Source organism: Vanacampus margaritifer, chromosome 18, assembly GCF_051991255.1.
Source record: "Vanacampus margaritifer isolate UIUO_Vmar chromosome 18, RoL_Vmar_1.0, whole genome shotgun sequence".
NCBI lineage: Eukaryota > Metazoa > Chordata > Actinopteri > Syngnathiformes > Syngnathidae > Vanacampus > Vanacampus margaritifer.
In genome coordinates, this window is record NC_135449.1 from 7780132 (window position 1) to 7802178 (window position 22047).

A 22047-nucleotide genomic window follows, 5' to 3' on the forward strand; every position below is an offset into this window, starting at 1 on the left:
TTTAGAGTAAAGTGCATCGCTTTATTTACTTTTGCAAGCACTTTGGATCCCACTTCTCTCGCGATTAGCACCAATGAACATGTCCACACATCAACGCACGCATGTCAAGAGAATGATAACCTCTCCATAAAGTGCACAGGGCCGGATCCACACACACACGCACGCATATCAATACTGCACAGTAAACCACAGTGGCTGGGCCATGAAAAGGCAAATGTGCTTATGGTCTTCACAAATGGTTTATGGCAGGGGTGGGGATGAGCATTCCAGCCCATAATATGTAAACGTCCCCACTCTTCATTCACCCCGTTTGGACCGGGGTGGGGGGAGGGCGGGTGTTCCGCTCGACTCGGGCGTGAGACATGAAACGGGAGTCGTCGACGTGGCTGTTCATGTCGAACCCGGGCGCCCTCTCGTCTGTAGACTGCTGAAGTGCGCCTCCCTCAGGACTCTGTTGATGGAGTCGTAGGAGAAAGTGCTGCAGTCGCCATGGAAACCTTGCTGCGCCGAGTCCTTGGGCTTGGGAGAGTACTGGGGGATGCGGTTGCTCTGGTTGTGGATGCACGGCCTGCTCGTGACCACCATCGGCCTCTCCGTACTGCAGATGCCGCTGCTGCTGTCGCTGCTTGACGACTGAAAACACGACAGAAAACCAGGCTTTTACTCGGATGCATTTGCTGCTAAATAAAACATTGCACCCAACTGTACATGTACCTCAGAGTCCAAATCGGACACAAGCAGGCATGGACCCCCTCCTGACCTCTTGGCCTGCGGACTCAGCTGTTGATTCTCCTCACTGTCACTGCTCCGGTGGCGCTTCCTGTATGCAAAAAAAACAAAACAAAAAAAAAACATGTAAAAAATGTTCAAATGTGACGTGTGTGTTGGAAGGAATGATGCAGTGAGGAGCGGAAAGGAGGGGGGGAGGAGTGTTAGGGGGGCGTGCATCTAAAAGAGCACTGAGATGAACCAAAAATAGATACGGCTACACACAATCGGGCAGTTACATGATCACATATTATGACAGGGACACTGATGATTCACTGAGCTCGTTTTGGAGTTGATAACATGAAATGGCAAAAATAAGGCACATGTAAGGCATTTACTGTACCTGTTATCTGTCAGCATTGCTGCAGTCTTGGCAGATGTGGCAAAGAGAAAGGTGGACACTCCCTATGAGCTGGATTTGAATGTAAAAAGCTTCTGGCTCGGGCTATAGCTCCACAACCGAACCGCAAGACATACTACTCCTCATTCCTTGCTTGACGTTTTAGTATGGGTGGATGTATATGTGTGTGAGGGTCTCCAGCCCGATCAAGAATATAAAAGATCACACTTCCGATCGTAGCGTTCCGCTCGGTTGCTAAGTACCGAACAGCTAACAGTTGAACCCTAATGGAAATATTTCGCAAATATCGACATGACAGCAAAGCTCGCTAACGTTGACACGGCTAACTGTTGGAGCTAACTAACTAACCCCAAAAAACGCTGCACTGTGACCAAGTTCTTCCGCTGTCGTATTCCGCTCACCCTGCTGAAAAAAGAAAACGGGAGCTGGCTTTTCTTCGGAAAGAACTAACAAACGGTCAAATCTCTAAATTAATAATTAAAAAAAAAACACGATAACGTTTAAGTTGTCGAGTCACATAAGCGACATTTTAGCTTTGTAACGACATGAGCTCGCCAGCTCGTGTCAGCTACGGTAGTCCCCAACGTTTCCTTGACGTCACCAAGCCGCGCCCCTGTGTTGTCACAACGTCATCGGTCAAAAGCGGAAGTAGAGAGGTACCATGAAAGTAGCTTTCGGATCACGACGTAATTCCCATTTATTTACTTGAGTTTCTTGATTTACGTGTATTTCCGTTAATTGTATTTCGTACTCTGTATTTTCGTCACTTATCCAGGCTGCTTTTTTTTCTTTTCATATTGTTTTGGTAGTCTCTTTGACTGCGCATTTAGGCAGAAACATGCTATTACTGCTACTAGCATGTACTGTCGCCTGAATAGTACGTGCACACAAAATGCTAATATTTGTACTCAAAATGTGTTTTTTTTCTACTACTACATTTGTGGCCACGCAATGAGTAAACTGCACTGTGCCCATGCAGTAACATTTTTTAATTTTTAGGTTTTACTAAATTTAATTTGCTAATTGGCATTGGCATTTAGGTCGTTGGAAAAAAACGGGAAAAATGTGTAATTTATTTAATTTTTAAAATTAGAATTTAAACTGGTAAATAGGGGTTGAGCCCGTTGGCAATACCCCAAATTTGTGAGTAATTGATGCCCAATTAATTGCCTTATCATGCCACAAAATGGTGGCAAAGCACCACATCAAGCTTCTCAACTCACTTCACCATAGTTCTTTGGCCACAAGGAAATACTATTTATATTGTAATTTGCACAGACAGGGCCCGAGCACAAAAGTAGTAAACTAGAGAGGTGGTGGTGGTGTTGTTTTTAGCAAATCACAGGACAAATTTTGTGAAAAAGTGCATTTTTAGCATTTGGTATTTCTATTTATATCTACACTACACTATTATCCATGCCGTATGGTGTTACCGTCACTGTGCTTTTACAGGTGTTTCTTTACTTTTCTTTCACAGATGAAGGTGATTCACCATTCCGCAGAGACATTGCAAAAAGCATTGGTTTCCAATTGCAAGGACTTGGCTGAACTTTATAATCAGTACTCCAAAGAAGAACGTCACCTTTTAGAGGAAGGACTGCGTCCAGGGCAGCCTGGCTCTGTTTTCCAGCCCATTACTGTTGATTCAGACTCCGACTGGATTTCCTCTCATCCTGAGGAGCCTCAAGATTTTGAGAGCTTTTATAGAGACCCTTACAGAAAGACCCCAAATGCAAGCTGTGCCACTATTTACATTCAGACCATAGGTCAGTTCTCTTTTTGTCTCACTACGCAATAGTACGGAACGGTATTCAATTGATTACAGTCTTTGTCAGCCCAAATTTCAGCCAAATGTTTTGTTGTAGGTTCTTTTGGCGAGGCCGGGCCCCAGACAGAGCAGTACGTGGAATGGCTTCGAGAATACTGCCAAGCCTTCTTCTATGGGCTGCCTGTTCGTTGGTTACCAGCTGTCACAGTTGCGCAAACAGGGTGCTATTTCAGAATTAACCATGGCTCACAAAACCTTCAGCTGCTCACTGGTAATTGGAAATATCTACTTAGAGCCTATTGGAACCATGCCAGAGTAAATAACTGGTTAATTTTGTTTGATCTATGCTTTGTTCGCACTACTGCCATTTCCTCTTGTAGGTGACCTGCTACAATTTTTGTGGAACCGGAAACCAAAAGATGCTTTTTGTGTCGTTGGAATCACAATGATTGACCTGTACCTGAAAGACTCCTGGAATTTTGTATTTGGACAAGCATCTCTATATAAGGGTAAGGTTTTACAAATTCATAAATCGCTCAGAGAAAAAACAGATGCAGGGTCGGGAATCAAATTTAGTATATTAGGTAAAACTAATATAATTTCCAACTCAAAAGCTGAATAAAAAATTATACGTTTAAATAGACAGCAATGATCATTTTCATTCGAAACTCACATTATTGGACTATATGCCACGGAGGAGGCGGGACTTCTGACTTTGTTTCCGTTTCCGGTTTGCGACGTGTGGGCCGCCGTCACAGTACTTGCGTTTCCGCCTTTGTGCTTCCCGTCGACTTGGGGACGTGGAACGCGGCCAACAGTGGCCCGAAACGGCGCTGATGTGTAAAACTCGGAAGTCCGTGGCATCTACCCCATACCTGAGCATTATGTTAATCATGTAATGTGGTTCTGACACCACAAGATGGCGCCCCATGAAGGTTAATTGCACTCTTTGCAGGGATCGGTGTTTTCAGCTTTGCCCGGTACGATGACAACTTCTACAGCAAAAGTTATGCCGGAACGCTGAAGATGCAATATCAGCCAAAGCAGGGGGACTACTCCGCCTTTGAGGGATATTACACTCCCCCCATCACCAGCACTTTGCTGCTGCGATCCTGCAAGGTTGCATTAACAAGCTGTATCTCTCATCGTGAACATAAAAAAACAGAAACTAATGGAATGATTTCTTGCCAGACGATGACACATGAAATCGGCCACATGTTTGGGATAAGGCACTGCCAGTGGCTGAGCTGTGTCATGCAGGGCTCCAACCACCTGGAGGAGTCGGACCGACGGCCGCTGGATTTCTGCCCAATCTGTTTACGCAAACTTCAAACCTCGGTGGGGTTTAACATAGCCGAGAGATACAAGGTATAACACAAGTTTCACCACATAACTGTAAATTAGATGATGACGAGTCATCGTGCGTAAAGCTTTTTGAGTGGTACTGGAGGCTACAAAAAGAAAATATCACTCGCCTGGTGCTGAATCAGAAATACATGCTAAAGTCATCCTAAATAATTGTTTAATAATAATAATAATTTGTTTGGCACGTCCACTGAACTTGCTACTTATTTATTTGGAGAGGGGAAAAAATCCCTCTTTCGTCCTCATAACGACGAGTTTAAGTACAAGAAAAATACAACACAGCACTAGATTTCAGTTGATATTTAAGATATAGTAGTTGACTCGTTGCAGTAGTTGAATTGCATTTTTTTGGTATTTGATTTCCTCACATTAACATTGTACTTTTGGGTGCTCCACAGGCCTTGCAACACTGGATGGAAGAGGAGGCAAGGCCACCACCAGTGCAGACCTCCTTTCCCAAACCTACGGAAGCCTTTCACACAGCCAAACTGTGGCTGCAGAGGTGCCGGGACATACTGAAAGTCAATAAACGGTAACAGAGATAAGATACCAGTATATAATAAGCTTTCACTTTTTATAGCGTGTGTCATCTCGCTTTTGCTTAAAAGAAATCGACTTCTTTATGCGAGATAGGCTTTACCACACTGGCCATTAAATTTGTATGCAGTGGGGGAGGGGGGGGGACTCGGTTTGCTTTACGTCCTTATAAAGAGGTGTCAGCATTTATATTATATTTATCGTATTCATACACACAGTCAAGTATAAAGTAAAAATGCCCATTTTTACAGATCAAAAACACTCTTGCTTTAATGCTAGTGAACATGTTTTTCATTACAAAAATAGTTCATCTTTGACATCTCACGAGTGCACTTTTGGTTCAAAAATAAACTTTTCAAGCACACGTTTCTCCTGAACTCAGCCAATGTTCGATAACACAAACACAAGAGCCGATGTTAACAGAAATTGCGCAATTTCATGTACAGTATTTGGCTTCACAGTATTATTATAACATAGATGACCAATAGGTAATGATTATCATTGATCCTGATTCCCTGATTTCAAAAGTTTTTGTAAAAAAAAAAATGAAAGCCATCTCAGCAGAACGGATATTACCTCGCTCGAGAATCAAACACTTTTCAGGTACATCAGCTACGAAAGTCACAATACAGATTTCCGATCCCCTCCCAAGTGACCAGGTCAGCAATAATTTTGCCCACTTAGCGCTTACCTGTAGGTAACCTTTTCCAGCATATTCTTCACAATTAAGACCCGCTCAAGCAGCATTTATAACATGCGTGTCATGCTATATGGTTTCTGTCTTTATTTGCTTCAAGTTCATCAGGTGCATCTGAGCTGAGATCAGCACTGTCTGTTGGTTTTATCCTGTTTCGTTGACGTCTTCCGTAAAGTCCCCTTTCACAACATCGGGCGCGTCCTCGCTTAGCTTTAATGTCCTCTTCCTGCAAAGTAGTCCTCTCTTGACGGGTCTCACTAAGCCCAGGAACACGGCGCCAACCGCCATGCCGGCTGCGCAGGAGTAGAAGGCTGAGCCGTAATCCTGAGTCTCGTCCACTAACACACCTAGAGAAAGAAGGCAAAGTGTTAAGCGCTTAAAGATACATACTAGGGTGGATACTACTTACTACCAATTATGTATTTTTGTTCATTAATCTATGCCAGTGACGTGTAGTGACAAACACAAAAATTAGATGGCTTTAATAAGATGTTGGTAAATAACTACATTAGAGATTAAGAAAGATTTTTTTTTTTTATATCTATATATGATTGGCTGCTTTTGTCGTTGAGCTGAGTAAGCAAGCCGCCTTTTTGGAGTTATTCTCGAAGGAGCAAGTCGAGATACTGCAAACACAGATGCCTGTTTGGTCTGATTAATGTGCATTGTCCCCCCCAAATAAGTGCCAGTGGGTACTAGTTAGCCCCAAGAACAACATGAGTAGCCCACGGGTCCGTTCTAAAAATAGATAGCTTGTGATAGGACACTGTGACTTACTAAGAGGACTTAAAACTATATTTATCCCAAAAGAGAATTCAAAAATCATTTTAGATAATATATATAATTAATAATAAGTAATTAATATCTTGGTACCATATTTTTGTTATCATCCTTTCAGAATCTAATATCGGTCCCTGCCTACACTCTAAAAACAGTTGGTCAAAAATAACCCAAATTGGGTGAATAACTTTTTCCTCTCCAACAATTGGATCAAATTTAATTAATAACCCACAAAGCAACCCAATTTTGGGGTCGTTGTTTTGTGGATTAGTCACTTGACCCAACTTTTTGGCGATTGAATTGTGTCAAAATGAACCAACCAAACTTTTTGAGTTATTTAACCCAAAGTGTTTTTTTTGTGGTTCTATTTCTTCCCTCCCGACCACCTTCATGTGACTCAATTCTTTGAGTTAATTTAATAACCCAATTGAATTGGGCCTATAATGAACTGACCCAACTTTTTGTGTTAGTTAAATTAAATCACTAACCCAACTTTTTTTTTTTCCTTAAGACTTTTTGGGTGAGTCAATTTAGGCAAAAGTTGGGGCAAATGAATAACCAACAAAGCAAGTTGCTTTGCTGGTTAAATTTGAGTCATTTTGGACCCAACTGTTTTTAGAGCAGTGGTTCTCAACCGCGGTCCTCGAGTACCCTTATCCAGCCTGTTGTCCATGTCTCCCACAGCCAACACAGGTGTTTCAAACAATCAGCTAATTAGCAAGCTCTGCACGAAGCCTGATAACAATCCTCAGCTGTGTTGGCTAAGGGAGACATGGAAAACAGGCTGGATAGAGGTACTCGAGGACCGCGCTTGAGAACCAGTGTTTCAGAGTGTAGACTTAACTCTTTGACTGCCAGACGTTTTCAGAAAAGGGATGCCGTGGGTGCCAGCCGATTTAAGCATTTTTGACTGATCTTTCAAGGTCCACAGAAAATTATGTGTTTGGACTATGGAAACACACATACTACCAAATGAAAGATTGGACTCTCATCTTTCAACAGAAAAAAAAGTTTGTTTCTACCTTATTCCGTTTTTCAGTAATCAACAATAGAAAATGGTTAGTTTCACCTCTGTTTTGAAAAAAACGTCTTTTAACGTCTTTGGCACTCCTCCATAGGATTTTACTAAACGTTATTTAACGTTTTTGGCAGTCAAAGAGTTAAGATGGCATTTACCTCCGAGTGGGGGTCCAGCCAAGCCAGCGAAGCTGTGTATGAACACATAGACTCCAGCAGCAGAGGACATCCTCTCTAAGCCCACCACGTCGTCCTCCGCCAGCATGGGAATATGCGTGCATGCAAGCGTCCCCATGAAGAACCCGTACACAGAGCAGCAAACCGCCAGGCCGTAAAACTCAGTCACCAGAGTAAATCCCACCAAGTCCACACTTATGGAAATGACACAAGCCAGTAGGACGAGGAGCTTCCTCGTCCGGATTCGATTCTGTGTCAGAACCCATCCGATAAAAAAGCGGCCGACGATTTCGGCTACCGCCATGGTGGAGAGCATGTAGGTGGCGCGATCCCGCTCCACGCCTCGACTGACGCTCAGCTCGATGATGTAGAGCTGAGGCGCGAAGAAGCCCAGCGTGGCAAAAAGTCCGAAAAGCGAGTAGAAGATGAAGCTGCACTCTTTGAGGACGGAGAAATCCAGAAGTTTAAACTTTTTTGCTGGTTTCTCATCAACTTGCTTCTTCTCTACATCCTTCTGACCTTCAGCTTTATCTAAGTCATTTTTTAGACCCAGGCTCACCTCTGGCGTTACTTCCTTCGTTAGTAAAGTCCTCTCTGGGTTGCAGTTGACCTTCTCATCATCATCGTCATCATTTCTCACACAATCTCGTCCATTTGTCTCATTCATAATCAAGTCTTCTTTGGCGGCATGCTCCACATTCCCAGGCTTGCTTTGGGTTTCCTTGCTTTTCGGAGAGGATCTGTCAGTCTCCGTCTCCTGGCTTGTTTTGGGTTGGATCATGATTGGCCGAAGCAGAACACCACAAATAATGATGGTGCCTTGCAAAGCTCCGATCACTGCCATGGTGTGACGCCAACCGAGAAAATCCCTCAAAGAGGAGAAGGCTGAAGATAAACAGTAGATAGTGAGTGATTCAAGGTATGAGATACTTGTTATTCGTTAATAAGAAACGTACCCGGGGCTAGCGCAAACATGGACAGGGCCTCTCCAGTGGAGGCGATGGCAATGACCAGTGACCGGCGTCGTGTAAAATAATGTGATAGTATTGTCACTGTGGGTAAAAATGTCAGGCAGTAGCCAAGACCTGCAACCAGCACAAGATAGGTGTGTTCAAAACCACACATTTTTAAAAAAAAATTCTTGACAATAATATGTTACATGTGACAGATCATTCTAATTAATATTACATTTGTGGAATATGAGTTATGAAGCAAAATCCGGCCCTTTTTATCCATCTCAGGGGGCGGCCATTTTGCCACTTGCTGTCGACTGAAGATGACATCAATGTTGCTCAGCTCAGGCAACGACCAATCACAGCTCACCTGTTTTCTGAAGCTGAGCTGTGATTGGTTGTTACCTGAGCAACTGTGATGTCATTTTCACTTAACAGCAAGTGGCAAAAATGGCCGCCTTCTGATATTGATAAAAGACTGCTGGATTTTGTATATTACACTAACACAATAGTAACCAGAATACCGTATTTAGCAAAGAACGTATTATTGTCAAGACATTTTTGGGGGTGTTGACTTCCCCTTTAAAGCTTAGTCAACAAAAATAGTCAACTCAAACCTGCCACTATTCCATAGGTGATGTACATTTGATTGACGGAGTTGGTAAAGCTCGTGGCGATGGTCCCTGAGGAAATCAGTACGCCTCCGAGCATGACAATAAGTTGGAACCCAAAGCGGTTGGTCAGCATGGAGGAAAGGGGACCTGCACAGTCAGAAATAGTGTCGTGTAGGGAGTTCAGTTTAGGTTCGTCAAAGTACAATCCGAATGAATGTACTTCATATGGCCAATTGTTTGTCTTTAGTTCATTTTTGAATGATCTCTTGGGTAAAATTCGGGAAAAAAATCTTTACTTCTAAATTTGTTAAGGATGTAACGATAGGCAAATTAAAACATGAAAAAACTCATAGTAGAGGGGAGGGGTAAGCACAATATTGTGTTTTTGTACATAACACTAGTGACGGAGAAATAGGCTTGGCCGTGTCACTGTCATGCTCCTATTGTTTTTTTTTTGTTTGTTTTTTTAGAGATGTTGATAAACAAATTTGCTGGTCCACAGTGGCCAAAACATGACTAATTCAAATTAAATTGCACTAATAAACTAACCACCAGATGGTGCTAGAACTGCACAAATAAAACCTGCCTTTTTAACAGATGAGCCGCTTTTTAATATCGCGATATCACGATATTGCCGTTATCGTTACATCCCTACTTCTAATGTCACACACTGACTCCACACTGAGCCCTCGGTATACTTTATCAGATAGCCGTTAAGCCAGAATGAATTAAAAACATGTTTGTTTTTATATTTATTCCAAAAGAAGGACCCGCCTCAACAGCTTTGTCTTAACGAATGTTAGAAAAGAGGCGTATCCTTCTCTCAAGTCAGTACAAGAAAATCTTTATCACACCCTGAAAAATGTCAAGAGGGGGCCAAGAGCAGGAGAGCAGCATCCAATACTTGACATTCATTTTCTATTACCTTTCATTGTTAGTTTGGGGATTTTTTGTTTGTTTACATTTTTAGACTTTTCTGCCTTTCCATAAAATGTTTTTGGCATTTTTATGGATATATTGTAGCCATTTTCTGCCTCTCTGCTTAAAAAAACAAAAACATTTTATGGCTATTTTTTAATTAATTTTTTTATTCTGCCTTTTTTGCCAGTAAATCTGTGACATTTATGGCAATTTTGTGTACATTTTAGGGTAATTTCGGGATTTCTAGTTACCTTTTGAACATTTTCTTTTCTGCGCCTTTTTTTTCTCTTTTAATTAAATACATTTTCTGACTTTTTTGACAATTCAAAAAATATTTTATGGTCATTTTGTGCCATTCTTTTGTTTTAGGAAATTGTAGGTTACATTTTATTTTATTTATTTATTTATTTATTTAATTCTCTGACATTTTTGGCAATTTCACTGCGATTTTATGGTAAACTTATGCTTTCCCTCTTCTTTTTGGACATTTTTAGGTCATTTAAAAAACAAAACGTTTTCATCTTTTTCTGACAAGTTAAAATTTTTGACTCAGACATTTTTGGGAATATTAAAGTATTCATTTTTTTATCTAAATCATTCATTCATTTGAAGAATATTTTTATCTTAAAAAATACAAATAAATATGAAAAAAAAAAATCTACTCATTTTTTGAAGATCCGCATGTGGCTCCGAAGCCGCAGGTTGCAGGTTGCTAATGGATTCATTCAATCTCCATATTCCAAAATCCGAACAAATCAGAGATGGACCAACATCCCATAACAGATTTTGGTCAACCCTGGATCCATTATTCAAAATCATTCATTACGGCAGAACATACATTTTGTTTTAAAACTCACCGTTAAAGGTCATGACAAAGACACAGATGGAAACGATCCAGGACACCCGGCTGTTGCTCTCCCCAAACTCCTCCATTAGCTCTTGTAGGAAGATACCAAAGATCTTGATGGTGCCATAGGTGAAGACCTCCACCACGAAAAAGGCCACGGCCACCACCCATCCCCAGCCTCCATCTGGGGGTTCTGCGTATACGTTAGGCCCCAAGAAATTTGGTGTCTTGAGTCCAAACAGCACCATTTCTTAGAAAAAGAAAAGAAAAACAATCATCACTAAAACCCTTGTAAAAAACAAAACAAAAAAAAAACACATGATCAATGTTTTGAGTATCATCTACTGTGTCAAGCTAGGTCAAGTATTTGTCGGCATAGTTTTGAATTTGCTTGGGGGAAAATGAGAAAAACACACCTTGACCCAATTTACAAAACAAAATATGACCAAATGTTATCGTTAGACCAATTCCATTTTGTGTACAGTACCACTTGTCCTGATGAGATTCAAGGGTGAGCTGGAGACGGGACTATCAAACACAAACAACTATAACAAACACTGGTTTAAACCAGATTGCCAACCATGAGCTTTGCGCCATGAGAGATAATCAGGAGTGCCTCGGGAAATTCTTATTTATTCATAGCAAATACAACTTTGCTTCTCTATCTATGCTAGTGACATATAGTGACAGGCAGAACCATCAAATGCCCTTCCATTAGATGGCAGAAGGCGCAATACACCTGTTTCCAGTTTATTTGTATAGTCATTTTAATTAGTAATGTTTTGGCCACTGTGGACCAGCAAATTTGTTTACTCACAAGAGTTGCAACAGGGCTCCACGCTAGTTGACAAATATCAACGACATCACTAATTGGGATGGCCGACATTTATCACATATGGTGTTCAAGCCGTAACAGAATGAGAGTCAATTTATTTAGATTTATTTAGAAGTGCCAACAGAATGAGACATTGCTTCTTGCACGCACATCAGCTTTTTGTCAGGCCCACATTTCAATTTTTAAATAAACTGAGACAAGATGACCATTTTAGTATAATACTTTTAGTTATATCTAGATTTTTTAACCCTGGAGAACCCACGGGGTCAAATTTGGCCCCTATAAATTCTGCTACTCAAATAACAAAGACCTTTTTTTCTTTTTACACATTTAACTTCAAAAGTCCAGAGTGCCACTTCTGACCCCTGCATGGGGCCATCTAGTGGATGAATATTGCACTTACATGAGCCAGAGTGGTGGTGACAAGATGGCTGGCAACATGCTGTTTTGTTGAGCTGGAAATCAATCCAAACAAAAACATCTTCTCAGCAAACCATCAGATGGTAAAATTGTTTTGTTTTTTTGTTAATCTATTTCATATCATGTTGCAGAATGCCTAGGAGTATGTTTTATATATATTTTTTGATAAATTAGCAACTCTGAGCTAGTTAAAAAAAAAGGATCAAAATTGAAAAAACATATATTTTGGTGTTCAGTGAATTTATAGCAGTCATTTAATGTATAATTCATAATTTTCCAAAGAAGAAAAGGGTTATTGGGTTCTCCAGGGTTAAATGTCGATTTTAGGTGCATTGGCTTTAAAAACTTCACAATAAAAAAGTGAAGTAATCAGTCAAAAATGTATGATACAGAACGTAAACAAAAAAATGCTAGTCTGTCATACCCTTGCAACGTACAATTATTCCCGGCGAATGCACCACTACTATTGCACCGCGTGGGGTGTTGCAATGGGTGGTCTTTAAATACACACTTCATCCTAAATGCGTCTCGGGAGCCCTTTGCGTATATGCCAAGTTTCTAGTACGTAGTTGCACACATTGAATTGAATTAGGTTGTTGGAGGAGCCGGGGCAGGGCAGTAAAGTGAAGCCGGCTAGCGTGTGGGTCCGAGCGGCTGACGCAATGCTCCCTTCCCCCGCGGGTGTCCCCACTTCTCAGTGGGACTCCAATCACTGGACGATCCCACTCTACTCCGGCTCTATTATTAGTGTGCAAAACAAAAACAAAAAAAAAGACGCCATATCATTCTTCCTCGCTCGTCCTCGTCAAAATATAGCAGCGGTAGTCAAATTGCGTCTCACCCGTACGCTCCTACTCCCAGCATAAAAGTGAGTCCTCGTGTCTAAAGTGCTCAATCCGCTTTACTTTGTCGACACGCGCGCTTCCCCCCGCTGCCCCCTCGTTGAAAAGCGAAGGGTCACAGATAGATCTGGTTCCAGCCAGTTTTTTTCTCGCACAGACGCCCAAACAATATCGCGACTTGCAAACTACACCCTTGGAGGGTGTGGAGGCGTTGTTAGGACCAGGGATGTTATTGGTGCGAACCTGCAGCTCTGAAGCCAGATGGCAATTTCACCCCCTCCTGTGGTTCCCTGTAGATCTCTAGAGAGAGAGAGAGAGGAAAAAAAGTTGAAATTAATATATATATATATAGAGAGAGAGGGGGGGGAGAAAAAAATATTTAAATAAATTAAAAAATATAATGTTTTTTTTCTAAATGTTAGAGTCCAAATAAGTTATCAGAAAAAAAGAGACAAAGGTAAATAAAAACGTTTTTTTTTTTTAAATGTCTAAAAATATCCCAAAAGTGGCAATAAAAATACACAAAAGGGGAGAGGGAAAGCAGAAAATTACTTTAAAATGTTCACAAAATTGCCCAAAATGTCAAAAAATTGCTAGCAAAAAAAGGCAGAAAAAGTTAAAAAATAAATAAATACAAAAAAGCCATAAAATGTCCCCAAAAAAGGACAAAGGAAGGCAGAAAATTACAATAATATGTCCATAAAACTGTCCAAAAATGGCCCCCAAAAAAATTACTGAAAGGCAGAAAAGTTTAAAAATGTATGAAAAATTACCCCAAAAAATGAATCGAAAAACAGAAGACAAAAGGTAGAAGAAAATAAATTTCAAAGTATTCAATACTGCATATTTTTCTGTTATAATGCAGCCATTATTAGCTCTTGGGCCCTCAGTACATTAGACTAACACTAACACACTGTTTCATTCACAATGTTCAAATGTTTTGCGGCTCCAGACAGATGTTTGATTATTTTATTTTACCTAAAATGACTCTTGACAGGAAAGCTTACTGACCTCTGCCCTAAACAAAACGCAGCATGGACAGGGGGCGTATTTTAACGCCCAGTCATGGGACCCTCGACAACACTACCTCATTGACAAAAGTTTTATTTTCACATCAACACAAGATCTCTAATGATAAAGTCTAAAATCCTCTTGAAGCTATTTTTTTCTAGCAAGAATCTCTTATCTATAATTGTAGGTATGTGTGTAAAATTTCAAAGATTAATTGATCTACACGAAGCCAGCATTATCCGACAGATTCTTATAAGACGATAAGTATGGTTTTCCTCTGACAAATGTGAAAGTTATGACAAGGCAGTGAAAAACGCACCAATTTCTGGCCAACATCTAAATGCAAAGTCAATGGGGGGTAGGGGGGGGTCAAGATTTTAGGTGTGACTTTGTAGGATTCAAGTTTGAAACTTGCATCACTTTTAAATCCGTATCCTATTTTCAAAAGACTGTTACTGGCACACAGGCATATAGCAATTATGCTAGTTATTTCTAATTCGTTAGCTAATAAAATAATTCCAGTTACTATGCAAAACAATAGGGAAATCTCAGCATAATGCAAAGAAGGCCTGCTTATCGTGCGTGTTGCTGAGCTCACCGATGCGCTTGTGTCACGTATGAAGCTAGCAGAAAAATATTTGGCCACTCCTAGATTTGTTGTCAGATTGGTTTGTTTTGTTCCTTTCACTTAGTGGTTGTACTTGTTCGCATGAGCAACCGCCAAGCAAATGGAAATATGTACAGTCGGTTATCTGTGCCAGGGCATGGCACACTATGCAGTTAAAAAAAAATAATAATAATAATATTTTAGATTAAAAAATATTTGATTGACAATGATTTCTGCTTCAATTTATAGATATGCAAAGAATTGTCATGATCTACTCCAGTCTGACTCGCTAATGCTAATTAGCGCGCTACTCGTGGCACTTATCACTCAAAAGAACGACTATTCATACAAAACGCTTCAGGGATGTATGCAAGAGAAGTCTCTTAGCGTCCTACACTGCAAAAAAACAAAACAACTTTTATTGGAATAACTTGATCATGACTTTTTGCTTCTATGTGGTGTTAAATGATGATATAATTTGTCATCTTTTGCGTGTTCCAAAAATTGGAGATGAGACAAAGGCTCCTTCGAAGGATGATTTATTACAGAGATCTCCGGTCACACAAATTGAATATCACGTAAAGAGTGCGTCAGTCCAAGAGTGCGTGCCCCCTCCCTTGCGAGAGAGAGCTCTTTATACAATCCGAGTTTGAAAGCAAAACGCCTTTTTCTCCTCCCATGAATAAGAAAAACAGATTGGTTCTCACAATGTTACATAACAGAAGAAAAACAGAGAAGGAAACAGAATCTCAGTACACAGTTCGCACCTGTGTTCATCTTTTAGACACAACATATTCTTCAGTGTACCAGTTCGTACTTTTTTCCCAAAACAAAATCTCACAAACAGATTGAACTTGACAGCTCCTAATGTAGTATAGTTGTGGGAACTGTGTGTGTGCTTTCTCTCTCACGAACAGAATATGTTCTCACGCAGGACACTGAGAAGAAATTTTAGACAAAAACAAGGTACCAGATAGGTTAAGGTCAAGTTATACTGAGTTGAACATTATTACACCTGCTCTACACATCTATAAAACATTTCAACGTGGTTAGAATATGAAATAAAGAATTAAAAATGTTAATAATGTTAATTAACAGTGGCTACAACTTAACAGTGTATCAGAACGAGCGGAAACCACTCTGCCCCTAAGTGTACCCAAATCGTGTACAACATCAACAGTGCTCCCAATAAAGGCACACACAAACAAGGGCAAGACAGTATAATATAATTGAAATAAAATCGATTTTGGGACATTTAAAATCAATTCTGAATCATACTAAATGAGAATCGCGATTCTTATGAGAATCAATTTTTTTTGGGGCACACCCCTAATTTATAGCCATCACATTGTGGCAAGATTTTGATCCAAGGGGTAAAAACTATAAATACTGATGAGTTAAAGCTACCAAGAAATGGGTTACCAAGTTAGCAGCATGGCTGTGTTTAAAAAAAAAAAAAAAACATTTACGCAACTTTCCCCTGTCAGGTAGCTCCTCACGTCCGTCACCACTGACAGACAGTCAGTACCGACGGACCTTCTCACTCCGTCAATGTCGGATTCCCGTTTCGTTGCCTCGCCATTTTTTGGTGAAGCGTTTCAGTCATTCCACTTATGCTGTAAAATACATAAGAGGGATGTTCAAAATGGCGACTAACTTCAGCTCTACAGACCACCAAATCCAATATTCACTGCTGGGTCAAAACAATTAACCCAACCGTGGGTAAAAGTAAACCAAAGTCCACATCTAGGAAAGCAAGCCAGCATTTTTTTTTTTTAGAGTGTACTCCACTGATTTGACGCAAAACATATATAACTTGTTTTTGATTTAAAAAAAAAATAACCTCTCTTACCGTTTTCTTTCAGGCTTCGTCACAAAATGCAGGAGGGATTCACACCGCTGCTCGTTTGTGGGATTTTGCTGTGCGTCCTGTTTGTCCACCTTGTGTCAGAGCGGCCAGCTGGGTTTCAAAAGCCAAACAAAAAACCCAACTTCATTATCATACTGGCTGATGATATTGGTTGGGCTGACCTGGACGTGAACCAACCTGAACAGAGGACCAACAACACACCCAATCTTAACCTGATGGCCCAGCAAGGATTGAGGTAAAACTGAATTATTAAACCAGTTATTACACCCCCCACCTCTCTTCATCATCATCATCATCATCATCATCATTCATGATAGATTCTCGGACTTCCACTCTCCGGCTTCAACCTGCTCACCATCTCGAGCTTCCCTCCTGACCGGTCGTTACGGACTCAGGAATGGGGTCGTTCACAATTTTGCCACGCGCTCCGTTGGCGGTCTGCCGCTGACCGAAGTCACTTTGGCACAACTCCTACAGCAGGCGGGTTACTATACTGCCATGATCGGGAAATGGCATCTCGGCCATAATGGGCCATATGGCCCAACTAAAAGAGGTAAGGAGGACTTTGACCTTACCAGGTAGCAGCTACACAAGTTTGGAATTTGACTTGCTCTGTTTATTGCGCATATAGAATTGGGATGTGCAAAGTAAGGCCCGTGGGCAACATACAGCCCGTAATACTTTTAAATGCGGCCCACTGAGCATTATTTAACAAATTTATTTTATGAAATAATTAAATAGAGCTGTCAGAATTAAAAACTCTTTGACTGCCAAAAACGTTAAATAACGTTTAGTAAAATCCTATGGAGGAGTGCCAAAGACGTTAAAAGACGTTTTTTTCAAAACAGAGGTGAAACTAACCATTTTCTATTGTTGATTACTGAAAAACGGAATAAGGTAGAAACAAACTTTTTTTTTCTGATGAAAGATGAGAGTCCAATCTTTCATTTGGTAGTATGTGTGTTTCCATAGTCCAAACACATAATTTTCTGTGGACCTTGAAAGATCGGTCAAAAATGCTTAAATCTGCTGGCACCCACGGCATCCCTTTTCTGAAAACGTCTGGCAGTCAAAGAGTTAAAGCGTTAGCTATAGAGATGAATTTAAATTCCTCAAAGTGTCTTTTTTTTTTTTTTTTTTTTACTCAAGTTAACTCATTTTTATTTACTTGAGAAATTAGACATTGTTTTGTTTAACGGTTGTTTCTATTTGATGATTTTACATTAATTCCGAGATGTGCTTAAGTAAATATCTGTTACAAGCTTTAAAGAGAAAAGTAGAAGCAGAAGTTGGAAAATGTGGTTAATTGCGATTAATCACAAATAATTACAGAAATTTGTGTGATTACAGTAATTTCTAGACTATAAGGCACACCTGACTATAACCCATATATTATATTGTGCAGTTTGGCGATGCTAATTAATTAAATGTGTTTTAGAGTACAAAATATTAATAAGCTGTTTCTTGTCTCTTGAACAGGTTTCGACTACTACTTCGGAATTCCCTACAGCAATGATATGGGATGCACTGACAACCCTGGATTTAATCATCCCCAATGTCCCAGGTGTGACTCTTCTGGATTTCAAATAACCAGGTGGGTGGGACTCGATTTCTAATCAAAATCCAGAGTGGATTTACAAGTATTTGATGGCCCGTTGAAAATAATTAAAAGTAGTCAAATGAGATTTGTATTTTCTTGTGTACCTAAAGTTCACCCAAGCCTAATGAGAAAAAGATTCCTGTATCGTTGCATTTTCTGCATCTCGGTGTTGAACGCATTAGCTGTAAAAAAAGGATGCATGCGTGTGGCAAAGACACATCATACATTATGCATGGCATTATTGTGTATTGTAGATTGAGAAGGAGCGCAGGCAAAGAGAAATACTGCTATTCCGATGTGGCTCTTCCTTTGATGGAAAACAGCAGCATTGTGGAGCAGCCACTCGACCCGTGGACACTTACGCAACAGTACCAGGCGGCTGCACTCCGAAGCATACGCCATGCCAGGTAAAGCACAGACACGTGGGAATCATTTTGAGGCTTGAATTAGCAAAGATCCTACATTCTTACATACTTGTGTGAGACAGCATGTAATAATTCAAGGTAATGTGAAATATTTCAGTGGCAGCCATGCATTTACAAAAAAAAAAAAAAAAACTCATATGAAGGTTTTCATACAGCCTGTGTCATGTTAGGCGTTGGGAAAATGATGTTCTGCCAATGCAGTGTGAGAAAGAAGCTGTTCAAACTTGCGTGCTCAAACCCGTGCTCTACCATAAACCTTTAAGGCTAATAAGCTACCTAATCGTTGCATCAGCACACCTGCGCGATAAAACAACCACATAGCTATCAGTCTGCTAGCGTAATGCTAACGCATCTATGTTGCTGTGCTTTGATCATTTAAGCAACGGATTAAACACAAGCTGACAATACAGCAGCATGCACGGTCATATTCTTTATCCTCTGTGTAGAACTGGTATGAATATTAGTGCCATACTGATGATCTGAGAGAGGAGCTGAGATATATAAATAAACAGGATATCTATTTGCGAAAATTGTTTAATTGTATGCCATTACTGTATGCTTTTATGAAGTGCTATTCTACCTCATTAAAATGCACATTATAATATTTTTGTTGTTTTTTGCGGGGAAGTCTGGAATGGATTACCAGAAATTCTGTTCATTTAAATGGGATAGGATTAACTTGAATATCACAGAAACTACTGTTATGTTTGATCTTATGTACATCATGTTGTGGCTGTAGTTGAATTTTATAAAAAAAAAAGAAAAAAAAAAGGGTGTCAGGCGATTACAATGTATTTTTATAGTAAATAATCGCAAGATTTCAATAGTTAACTCACGGTTAACCGCAAATTTTATATCTGTTCTAAATATACAATAAAAAGTTTTCATACTCATTACCATAAAAGTGGAAAAAAATGTTAAATAGAAATATGGCTGCATCTTTTAGTCGTTGATACAGTAATTTCATAATAAATCATAACATTGAGTTAAAATAAAAAGATGCACTGCACTGCAAAAAACTGGGTGACATTGATTTGTGTTGAGTAAATTTTCTGCCACTAGATGGCATAATTGCATTTGTAAGTGCATTTTTCTTTTCATATTAAGATCTATCTAATCTTTAACATTAAGTAACTCGTGAAATTCTGCACATTTTTTTTTAAAATATAACTTGACCCCAGTCTAAAATAAATATATGCATTATTATTATTAAATATATTACTGCTAAATTTTGACGTGGATGTGTCTGCTGCGTTGCGACTGGAATTCCCACGATTAAGGGGCGGTCATTAATCTCGCTTTTAAAAAAATGAGTGGCGTTAAAGGAACTTTAAATGAACTCAAAATGAACGCCCTAATTTTGACACACCTAGTAATAATCTAATCTAAGGTAACTGTGTAAACATCAAATGCAATATCCCTTTTGTGTCCTTTCCAGAGAGCGAGGACAGCCCTATTTTCTTCATTTAGCGCTGGCTCACATGCACGTACCCTTGGCCCCACCACTTCCACAAACCGCTGCCCCCCATTCACCAGCTGACGGCCAAGCGTACGCCGCCACCCTGCGAGAAATGGATGGCCTGGTGGGGTCGATCAGGAGTGCTTCAAACGCCGATGATACGCTCATCTGGTTCACTGGTAAGTCTTGTGCTCCAATTATGACTGGTTTTGTGCCCATGATCTGGAAAGCCTTTTTTCGCGTTTAAGGTGACAATGGTCCTTGGGAGCGGAAGTGTCAGTATGCAGGAAGTGTGGGACCGTTCGAAGGAAGGTGGCAGAAAAAAAGAGGTAAAGGATAATGTCCAATACTGTAATACACTTTTTAAATATGTAAGCTTATAAAGTATTTAAGATGATTCATAGCACAGTTTTTAACAACATCCTCCTGGCTAATAACACTGAAGCACGGGGTCTGTAGCCTGCGGCTCTGGGGCCAGATGTGGCTCTTTAGTCCCGCTCCTCTGGCTCCCTGTGGATCTAAAAAATCCCTGATTTTTTTTTTTGATAAAATATTATTTAAATAAACTAATGATTAAATAAAAAAAATATCTAATTAATTTTTTTTTTTATTAATGTCATTGTGACCATAAAATGTCCTAAAGGGAAGAGGAAAAGCAGACAATTACTATAAAATGTTCCCAAAATTGCCAAAAATGTCAGAAAATGAATAGCAAAAAAAATAGCCATAAAATGTCCAAAAAAGGAGAGGCAGAAAATTTTATGTCCGTAAAATTGCTCACCAAAAAATCCACAGATTTTTTTCCTTCCGTGTAAGGTGGGGGTTCAGCGAAGACGACTACTTGGGAGGGGGGCCACCGGGTGCCATCTGTGGCCTACTGGCCTGCTATGATCCCTGCAAATGCCACCAGCGCTGCCCTGCTCAGGTATGTCGGCTTCCCGCAGTTGTAAATTCCTCTGACACTTGAAACCACGCTGACATCCTGTTACCGTTGTTTACCGCGGCACACACTTTTGAATATAAATGAGCGCATAATTAGAAAAAAAACCCACACATTTTTTACAGCGGTATGGACATTTTCCCGACGCTCCTATCCCTGGCAGGGGTGACGCCACCTTCGGACCGGCGCTACGATGGCATTGATGTCACAAGTGTCCTCCTGCACGGCGAGCAGACTGGTCACAAGGTATGGAGACAATTAATTACAAGCCGTGTTTAAGCAAAAGTAAACACTCAGGAGAAACCAGTTGAACCGGTTAAGAGGCAGCATTGTCAGTTTGAGCTTTTACGTACTTGTAGATGTGTTTTGTTTATTTTTAGGTCCTCTTCCACCCCAATAGTGGTGCCGCGGGGCAGTTTGGTGATTTGCAGGCAGTGCGAGCTGGGAAATATAAAGCTTTCTACGTGACAGGTAGGTGGGCACATTTCATGTTTAAAAGTCACTGTCAGCACGGATGTCACACAAAAAGCTCACGCCCAGATGACGGTAATGAAGTGGAACCAGAATGTTGGATGCGTTGTTTGTCGTCACGGAGATTAGGTTAATGTTGTGTTACTGGCACGCAATTGCATTCGTTCTGCTTAAATAGCGATATCCGGGTATTATATGCTAAATCCTCACCGGGTTTTTGGACAATTTCATAGCATTACCTGTCAAACGAGCTATTTTAGGGCAAATAAATAACCCAAAAATCTGCCTGGAGTCACAAGACATTTGAACGTTGTGAAACAGTTTGTTGGTGTGCCTAATATGCTGAAGGCCCAGAGCTAACTAGAGATACGCTATAACAGAAACATATGCAGCATCCGATTCATTTTCTTCTACCTTTCGTCTTCCGTTTTTGAATTTTATTTATTAATTTATATTTTAAAAAATTATTTTTTCATAAAAATTTTTTTTTTAGAATTTCCTGCCTTTCTGTCAAATTTCTTGCATTTTTGAGACATTTTCTGCCTCTTTGACTTTTTTTCTTCCTTTTTTGCTGTGATTTTTTTTGCCAATTTTTGTGTACATTTCATGTTAATTTTTGGGATTCCTTCTTGTTTTTGAAAATGTTTTAGTTACTTTTTGAATGTTTTCTTTTCTGCCTTTTTTAAAGATTTTTTTTCGAAATTTTGTGTACATTGTATGATACTTTTCGTGATTTCTTCTTTTGGTTTTGGACATTTTATG

The 22047-nt window shown here is 40.0% G+C and overlaps 3 protein-coding genes across 11 annotated transcripts in view; 1 reads left to right on the plus strand and 2 right to left on the minus strand.

Moving 5' to 3' along the window:
* LOC144038015 (uncharacterized) lies at nucleotides 1–1767 on the minus strand. The gene is made up of 3 exons (XM_077550052.1): nucleotides 1112–1767; nucleotides 715–820; nucleotides 1–633 (listed from the first exon to the last, which is right to left on the minus strand). The coding sequence occupies exons 1-3, from the start codon at nucleotides 1126–1128 to the stop codon at nucleotides 391–393; spliced, it is 366 nt and encodes a 121-aa protein (XP_077406178.1). The 5' UTR covers nucleotides 1129–1767; the 3' UTR covers nucleotides 1–390.
* LOC144038007 (arylsulfatase G-like) overlaps nucleotides 1689–22047 on the plus strand; it is a 24081-nt gene continuing 3722 nt past the window's right edge. For 3 of the 6 annotated variants that reach the window (XR_013289124.1, XR_013289125.1, XM_077550035.1), the window contains exons 1-15: nucleotides 1756–1815; nucleotides 2607–2895; nucleotides 2995–3168; nucleotides 3278–3406; nucleotides 3853–4265; nucleotides 4661–4794; nucleotides 16386–16625; nucleotides 16708–16943; nucleotides 17870–17984; nucleotides 18245–18397; nucleotides 19854–20053; nucleotides 20123–20203; nucleotides 20691–20799; nucleotides 20940–21060; nucleotides 21195–21285. Coding sequence is in view for 4 of the 6 variants with exons in the window: in XM_077550035.1 (XP_077406161.1) it covers nucleotides 2607–2895; nucleotides 2995–3168; nucleotides 3278–3406; nucleotides 3853–4265; nucleotides 4661–4794; nucleotides 16386–16625; nucleotides 16708–16943; nucleotides 17870–17984; nucleotides 18245–18397; nucleotides 19854–20053; nucleotides 20123–20203; nucleotides 20691–20799; nucleotides 20940–21060; nucleotides 21195–21285 (2485 nt within the window). In the remaining 2 variants the exon portion in view is untranslated. Of the gene's footprint in view, nucleotides 2007–2606; nucleotides 2896–2994; nucleotides 3169–3277; nucleotides 3407–3852; nucleotides 4266–4660; nucleotides 4795–16385; nucleotides 16626–16707; nucleotides 16944–17869; nucleotides 17985–18244; nucleotides 18398–19853; nucleotides 20054–20122; nucleotides 20204–20690; nucleotides 20800–20939; nucleotides 21061–21194; nucleotides 21286–22047 lie in introns of all 6 variants that reach the window. The other 3 variants (XM_077550039.1, XM_077550037.1, XM_077550036.1) reach the window with 3 other exon arrangements.
* LOC144038008 (monocarboxylate transporter 7-like) lies at nucleotides 5048–13069 on the minus strand. Of its 4 annotated transcripts, XM_077550042.1 has the most exons (7): nucleotides 12902–13051; nucleotides 12044–12095; nucleotides 10816–11055; nucleotides 9041–9184; nucleotides 8427–8555; nucleotides 7453–8355; nucleotides 5048–5843 (listed from the first exon to the last, which is right to left on the minus strand). In XM_077550042.1, the coding sequence occupies exons 3-7, from the start codon at nucleotides 11051–11053 to the stop codon at nucleotides 5641–5643; spliced, it is 1617 nt and encodes a 538-aa protein (XP_077406168.1). In that variant the 5' UTR covers nucleotides 11054–11055; nucleotides 12044–12095; nucleotides 12902–13051; the 3' UTR covers nucleotides 5048–5640. The 4 variants fall into 4 exon arrangements, with proteins under 4 accessions (XP_077406168.1, XP_077406166.1, XP_077406167.1 ...); XM_077550040.1 differs by lacking the exon at nucleotides 12044–12095 and having other exon boundaries at nucleotides 12902–13069; XM_077550041.1 differs by lacking the exons at nucleotides 12044–12095; nucleotides 12902–13051 and adding an exon at nucleotides 12638–12877.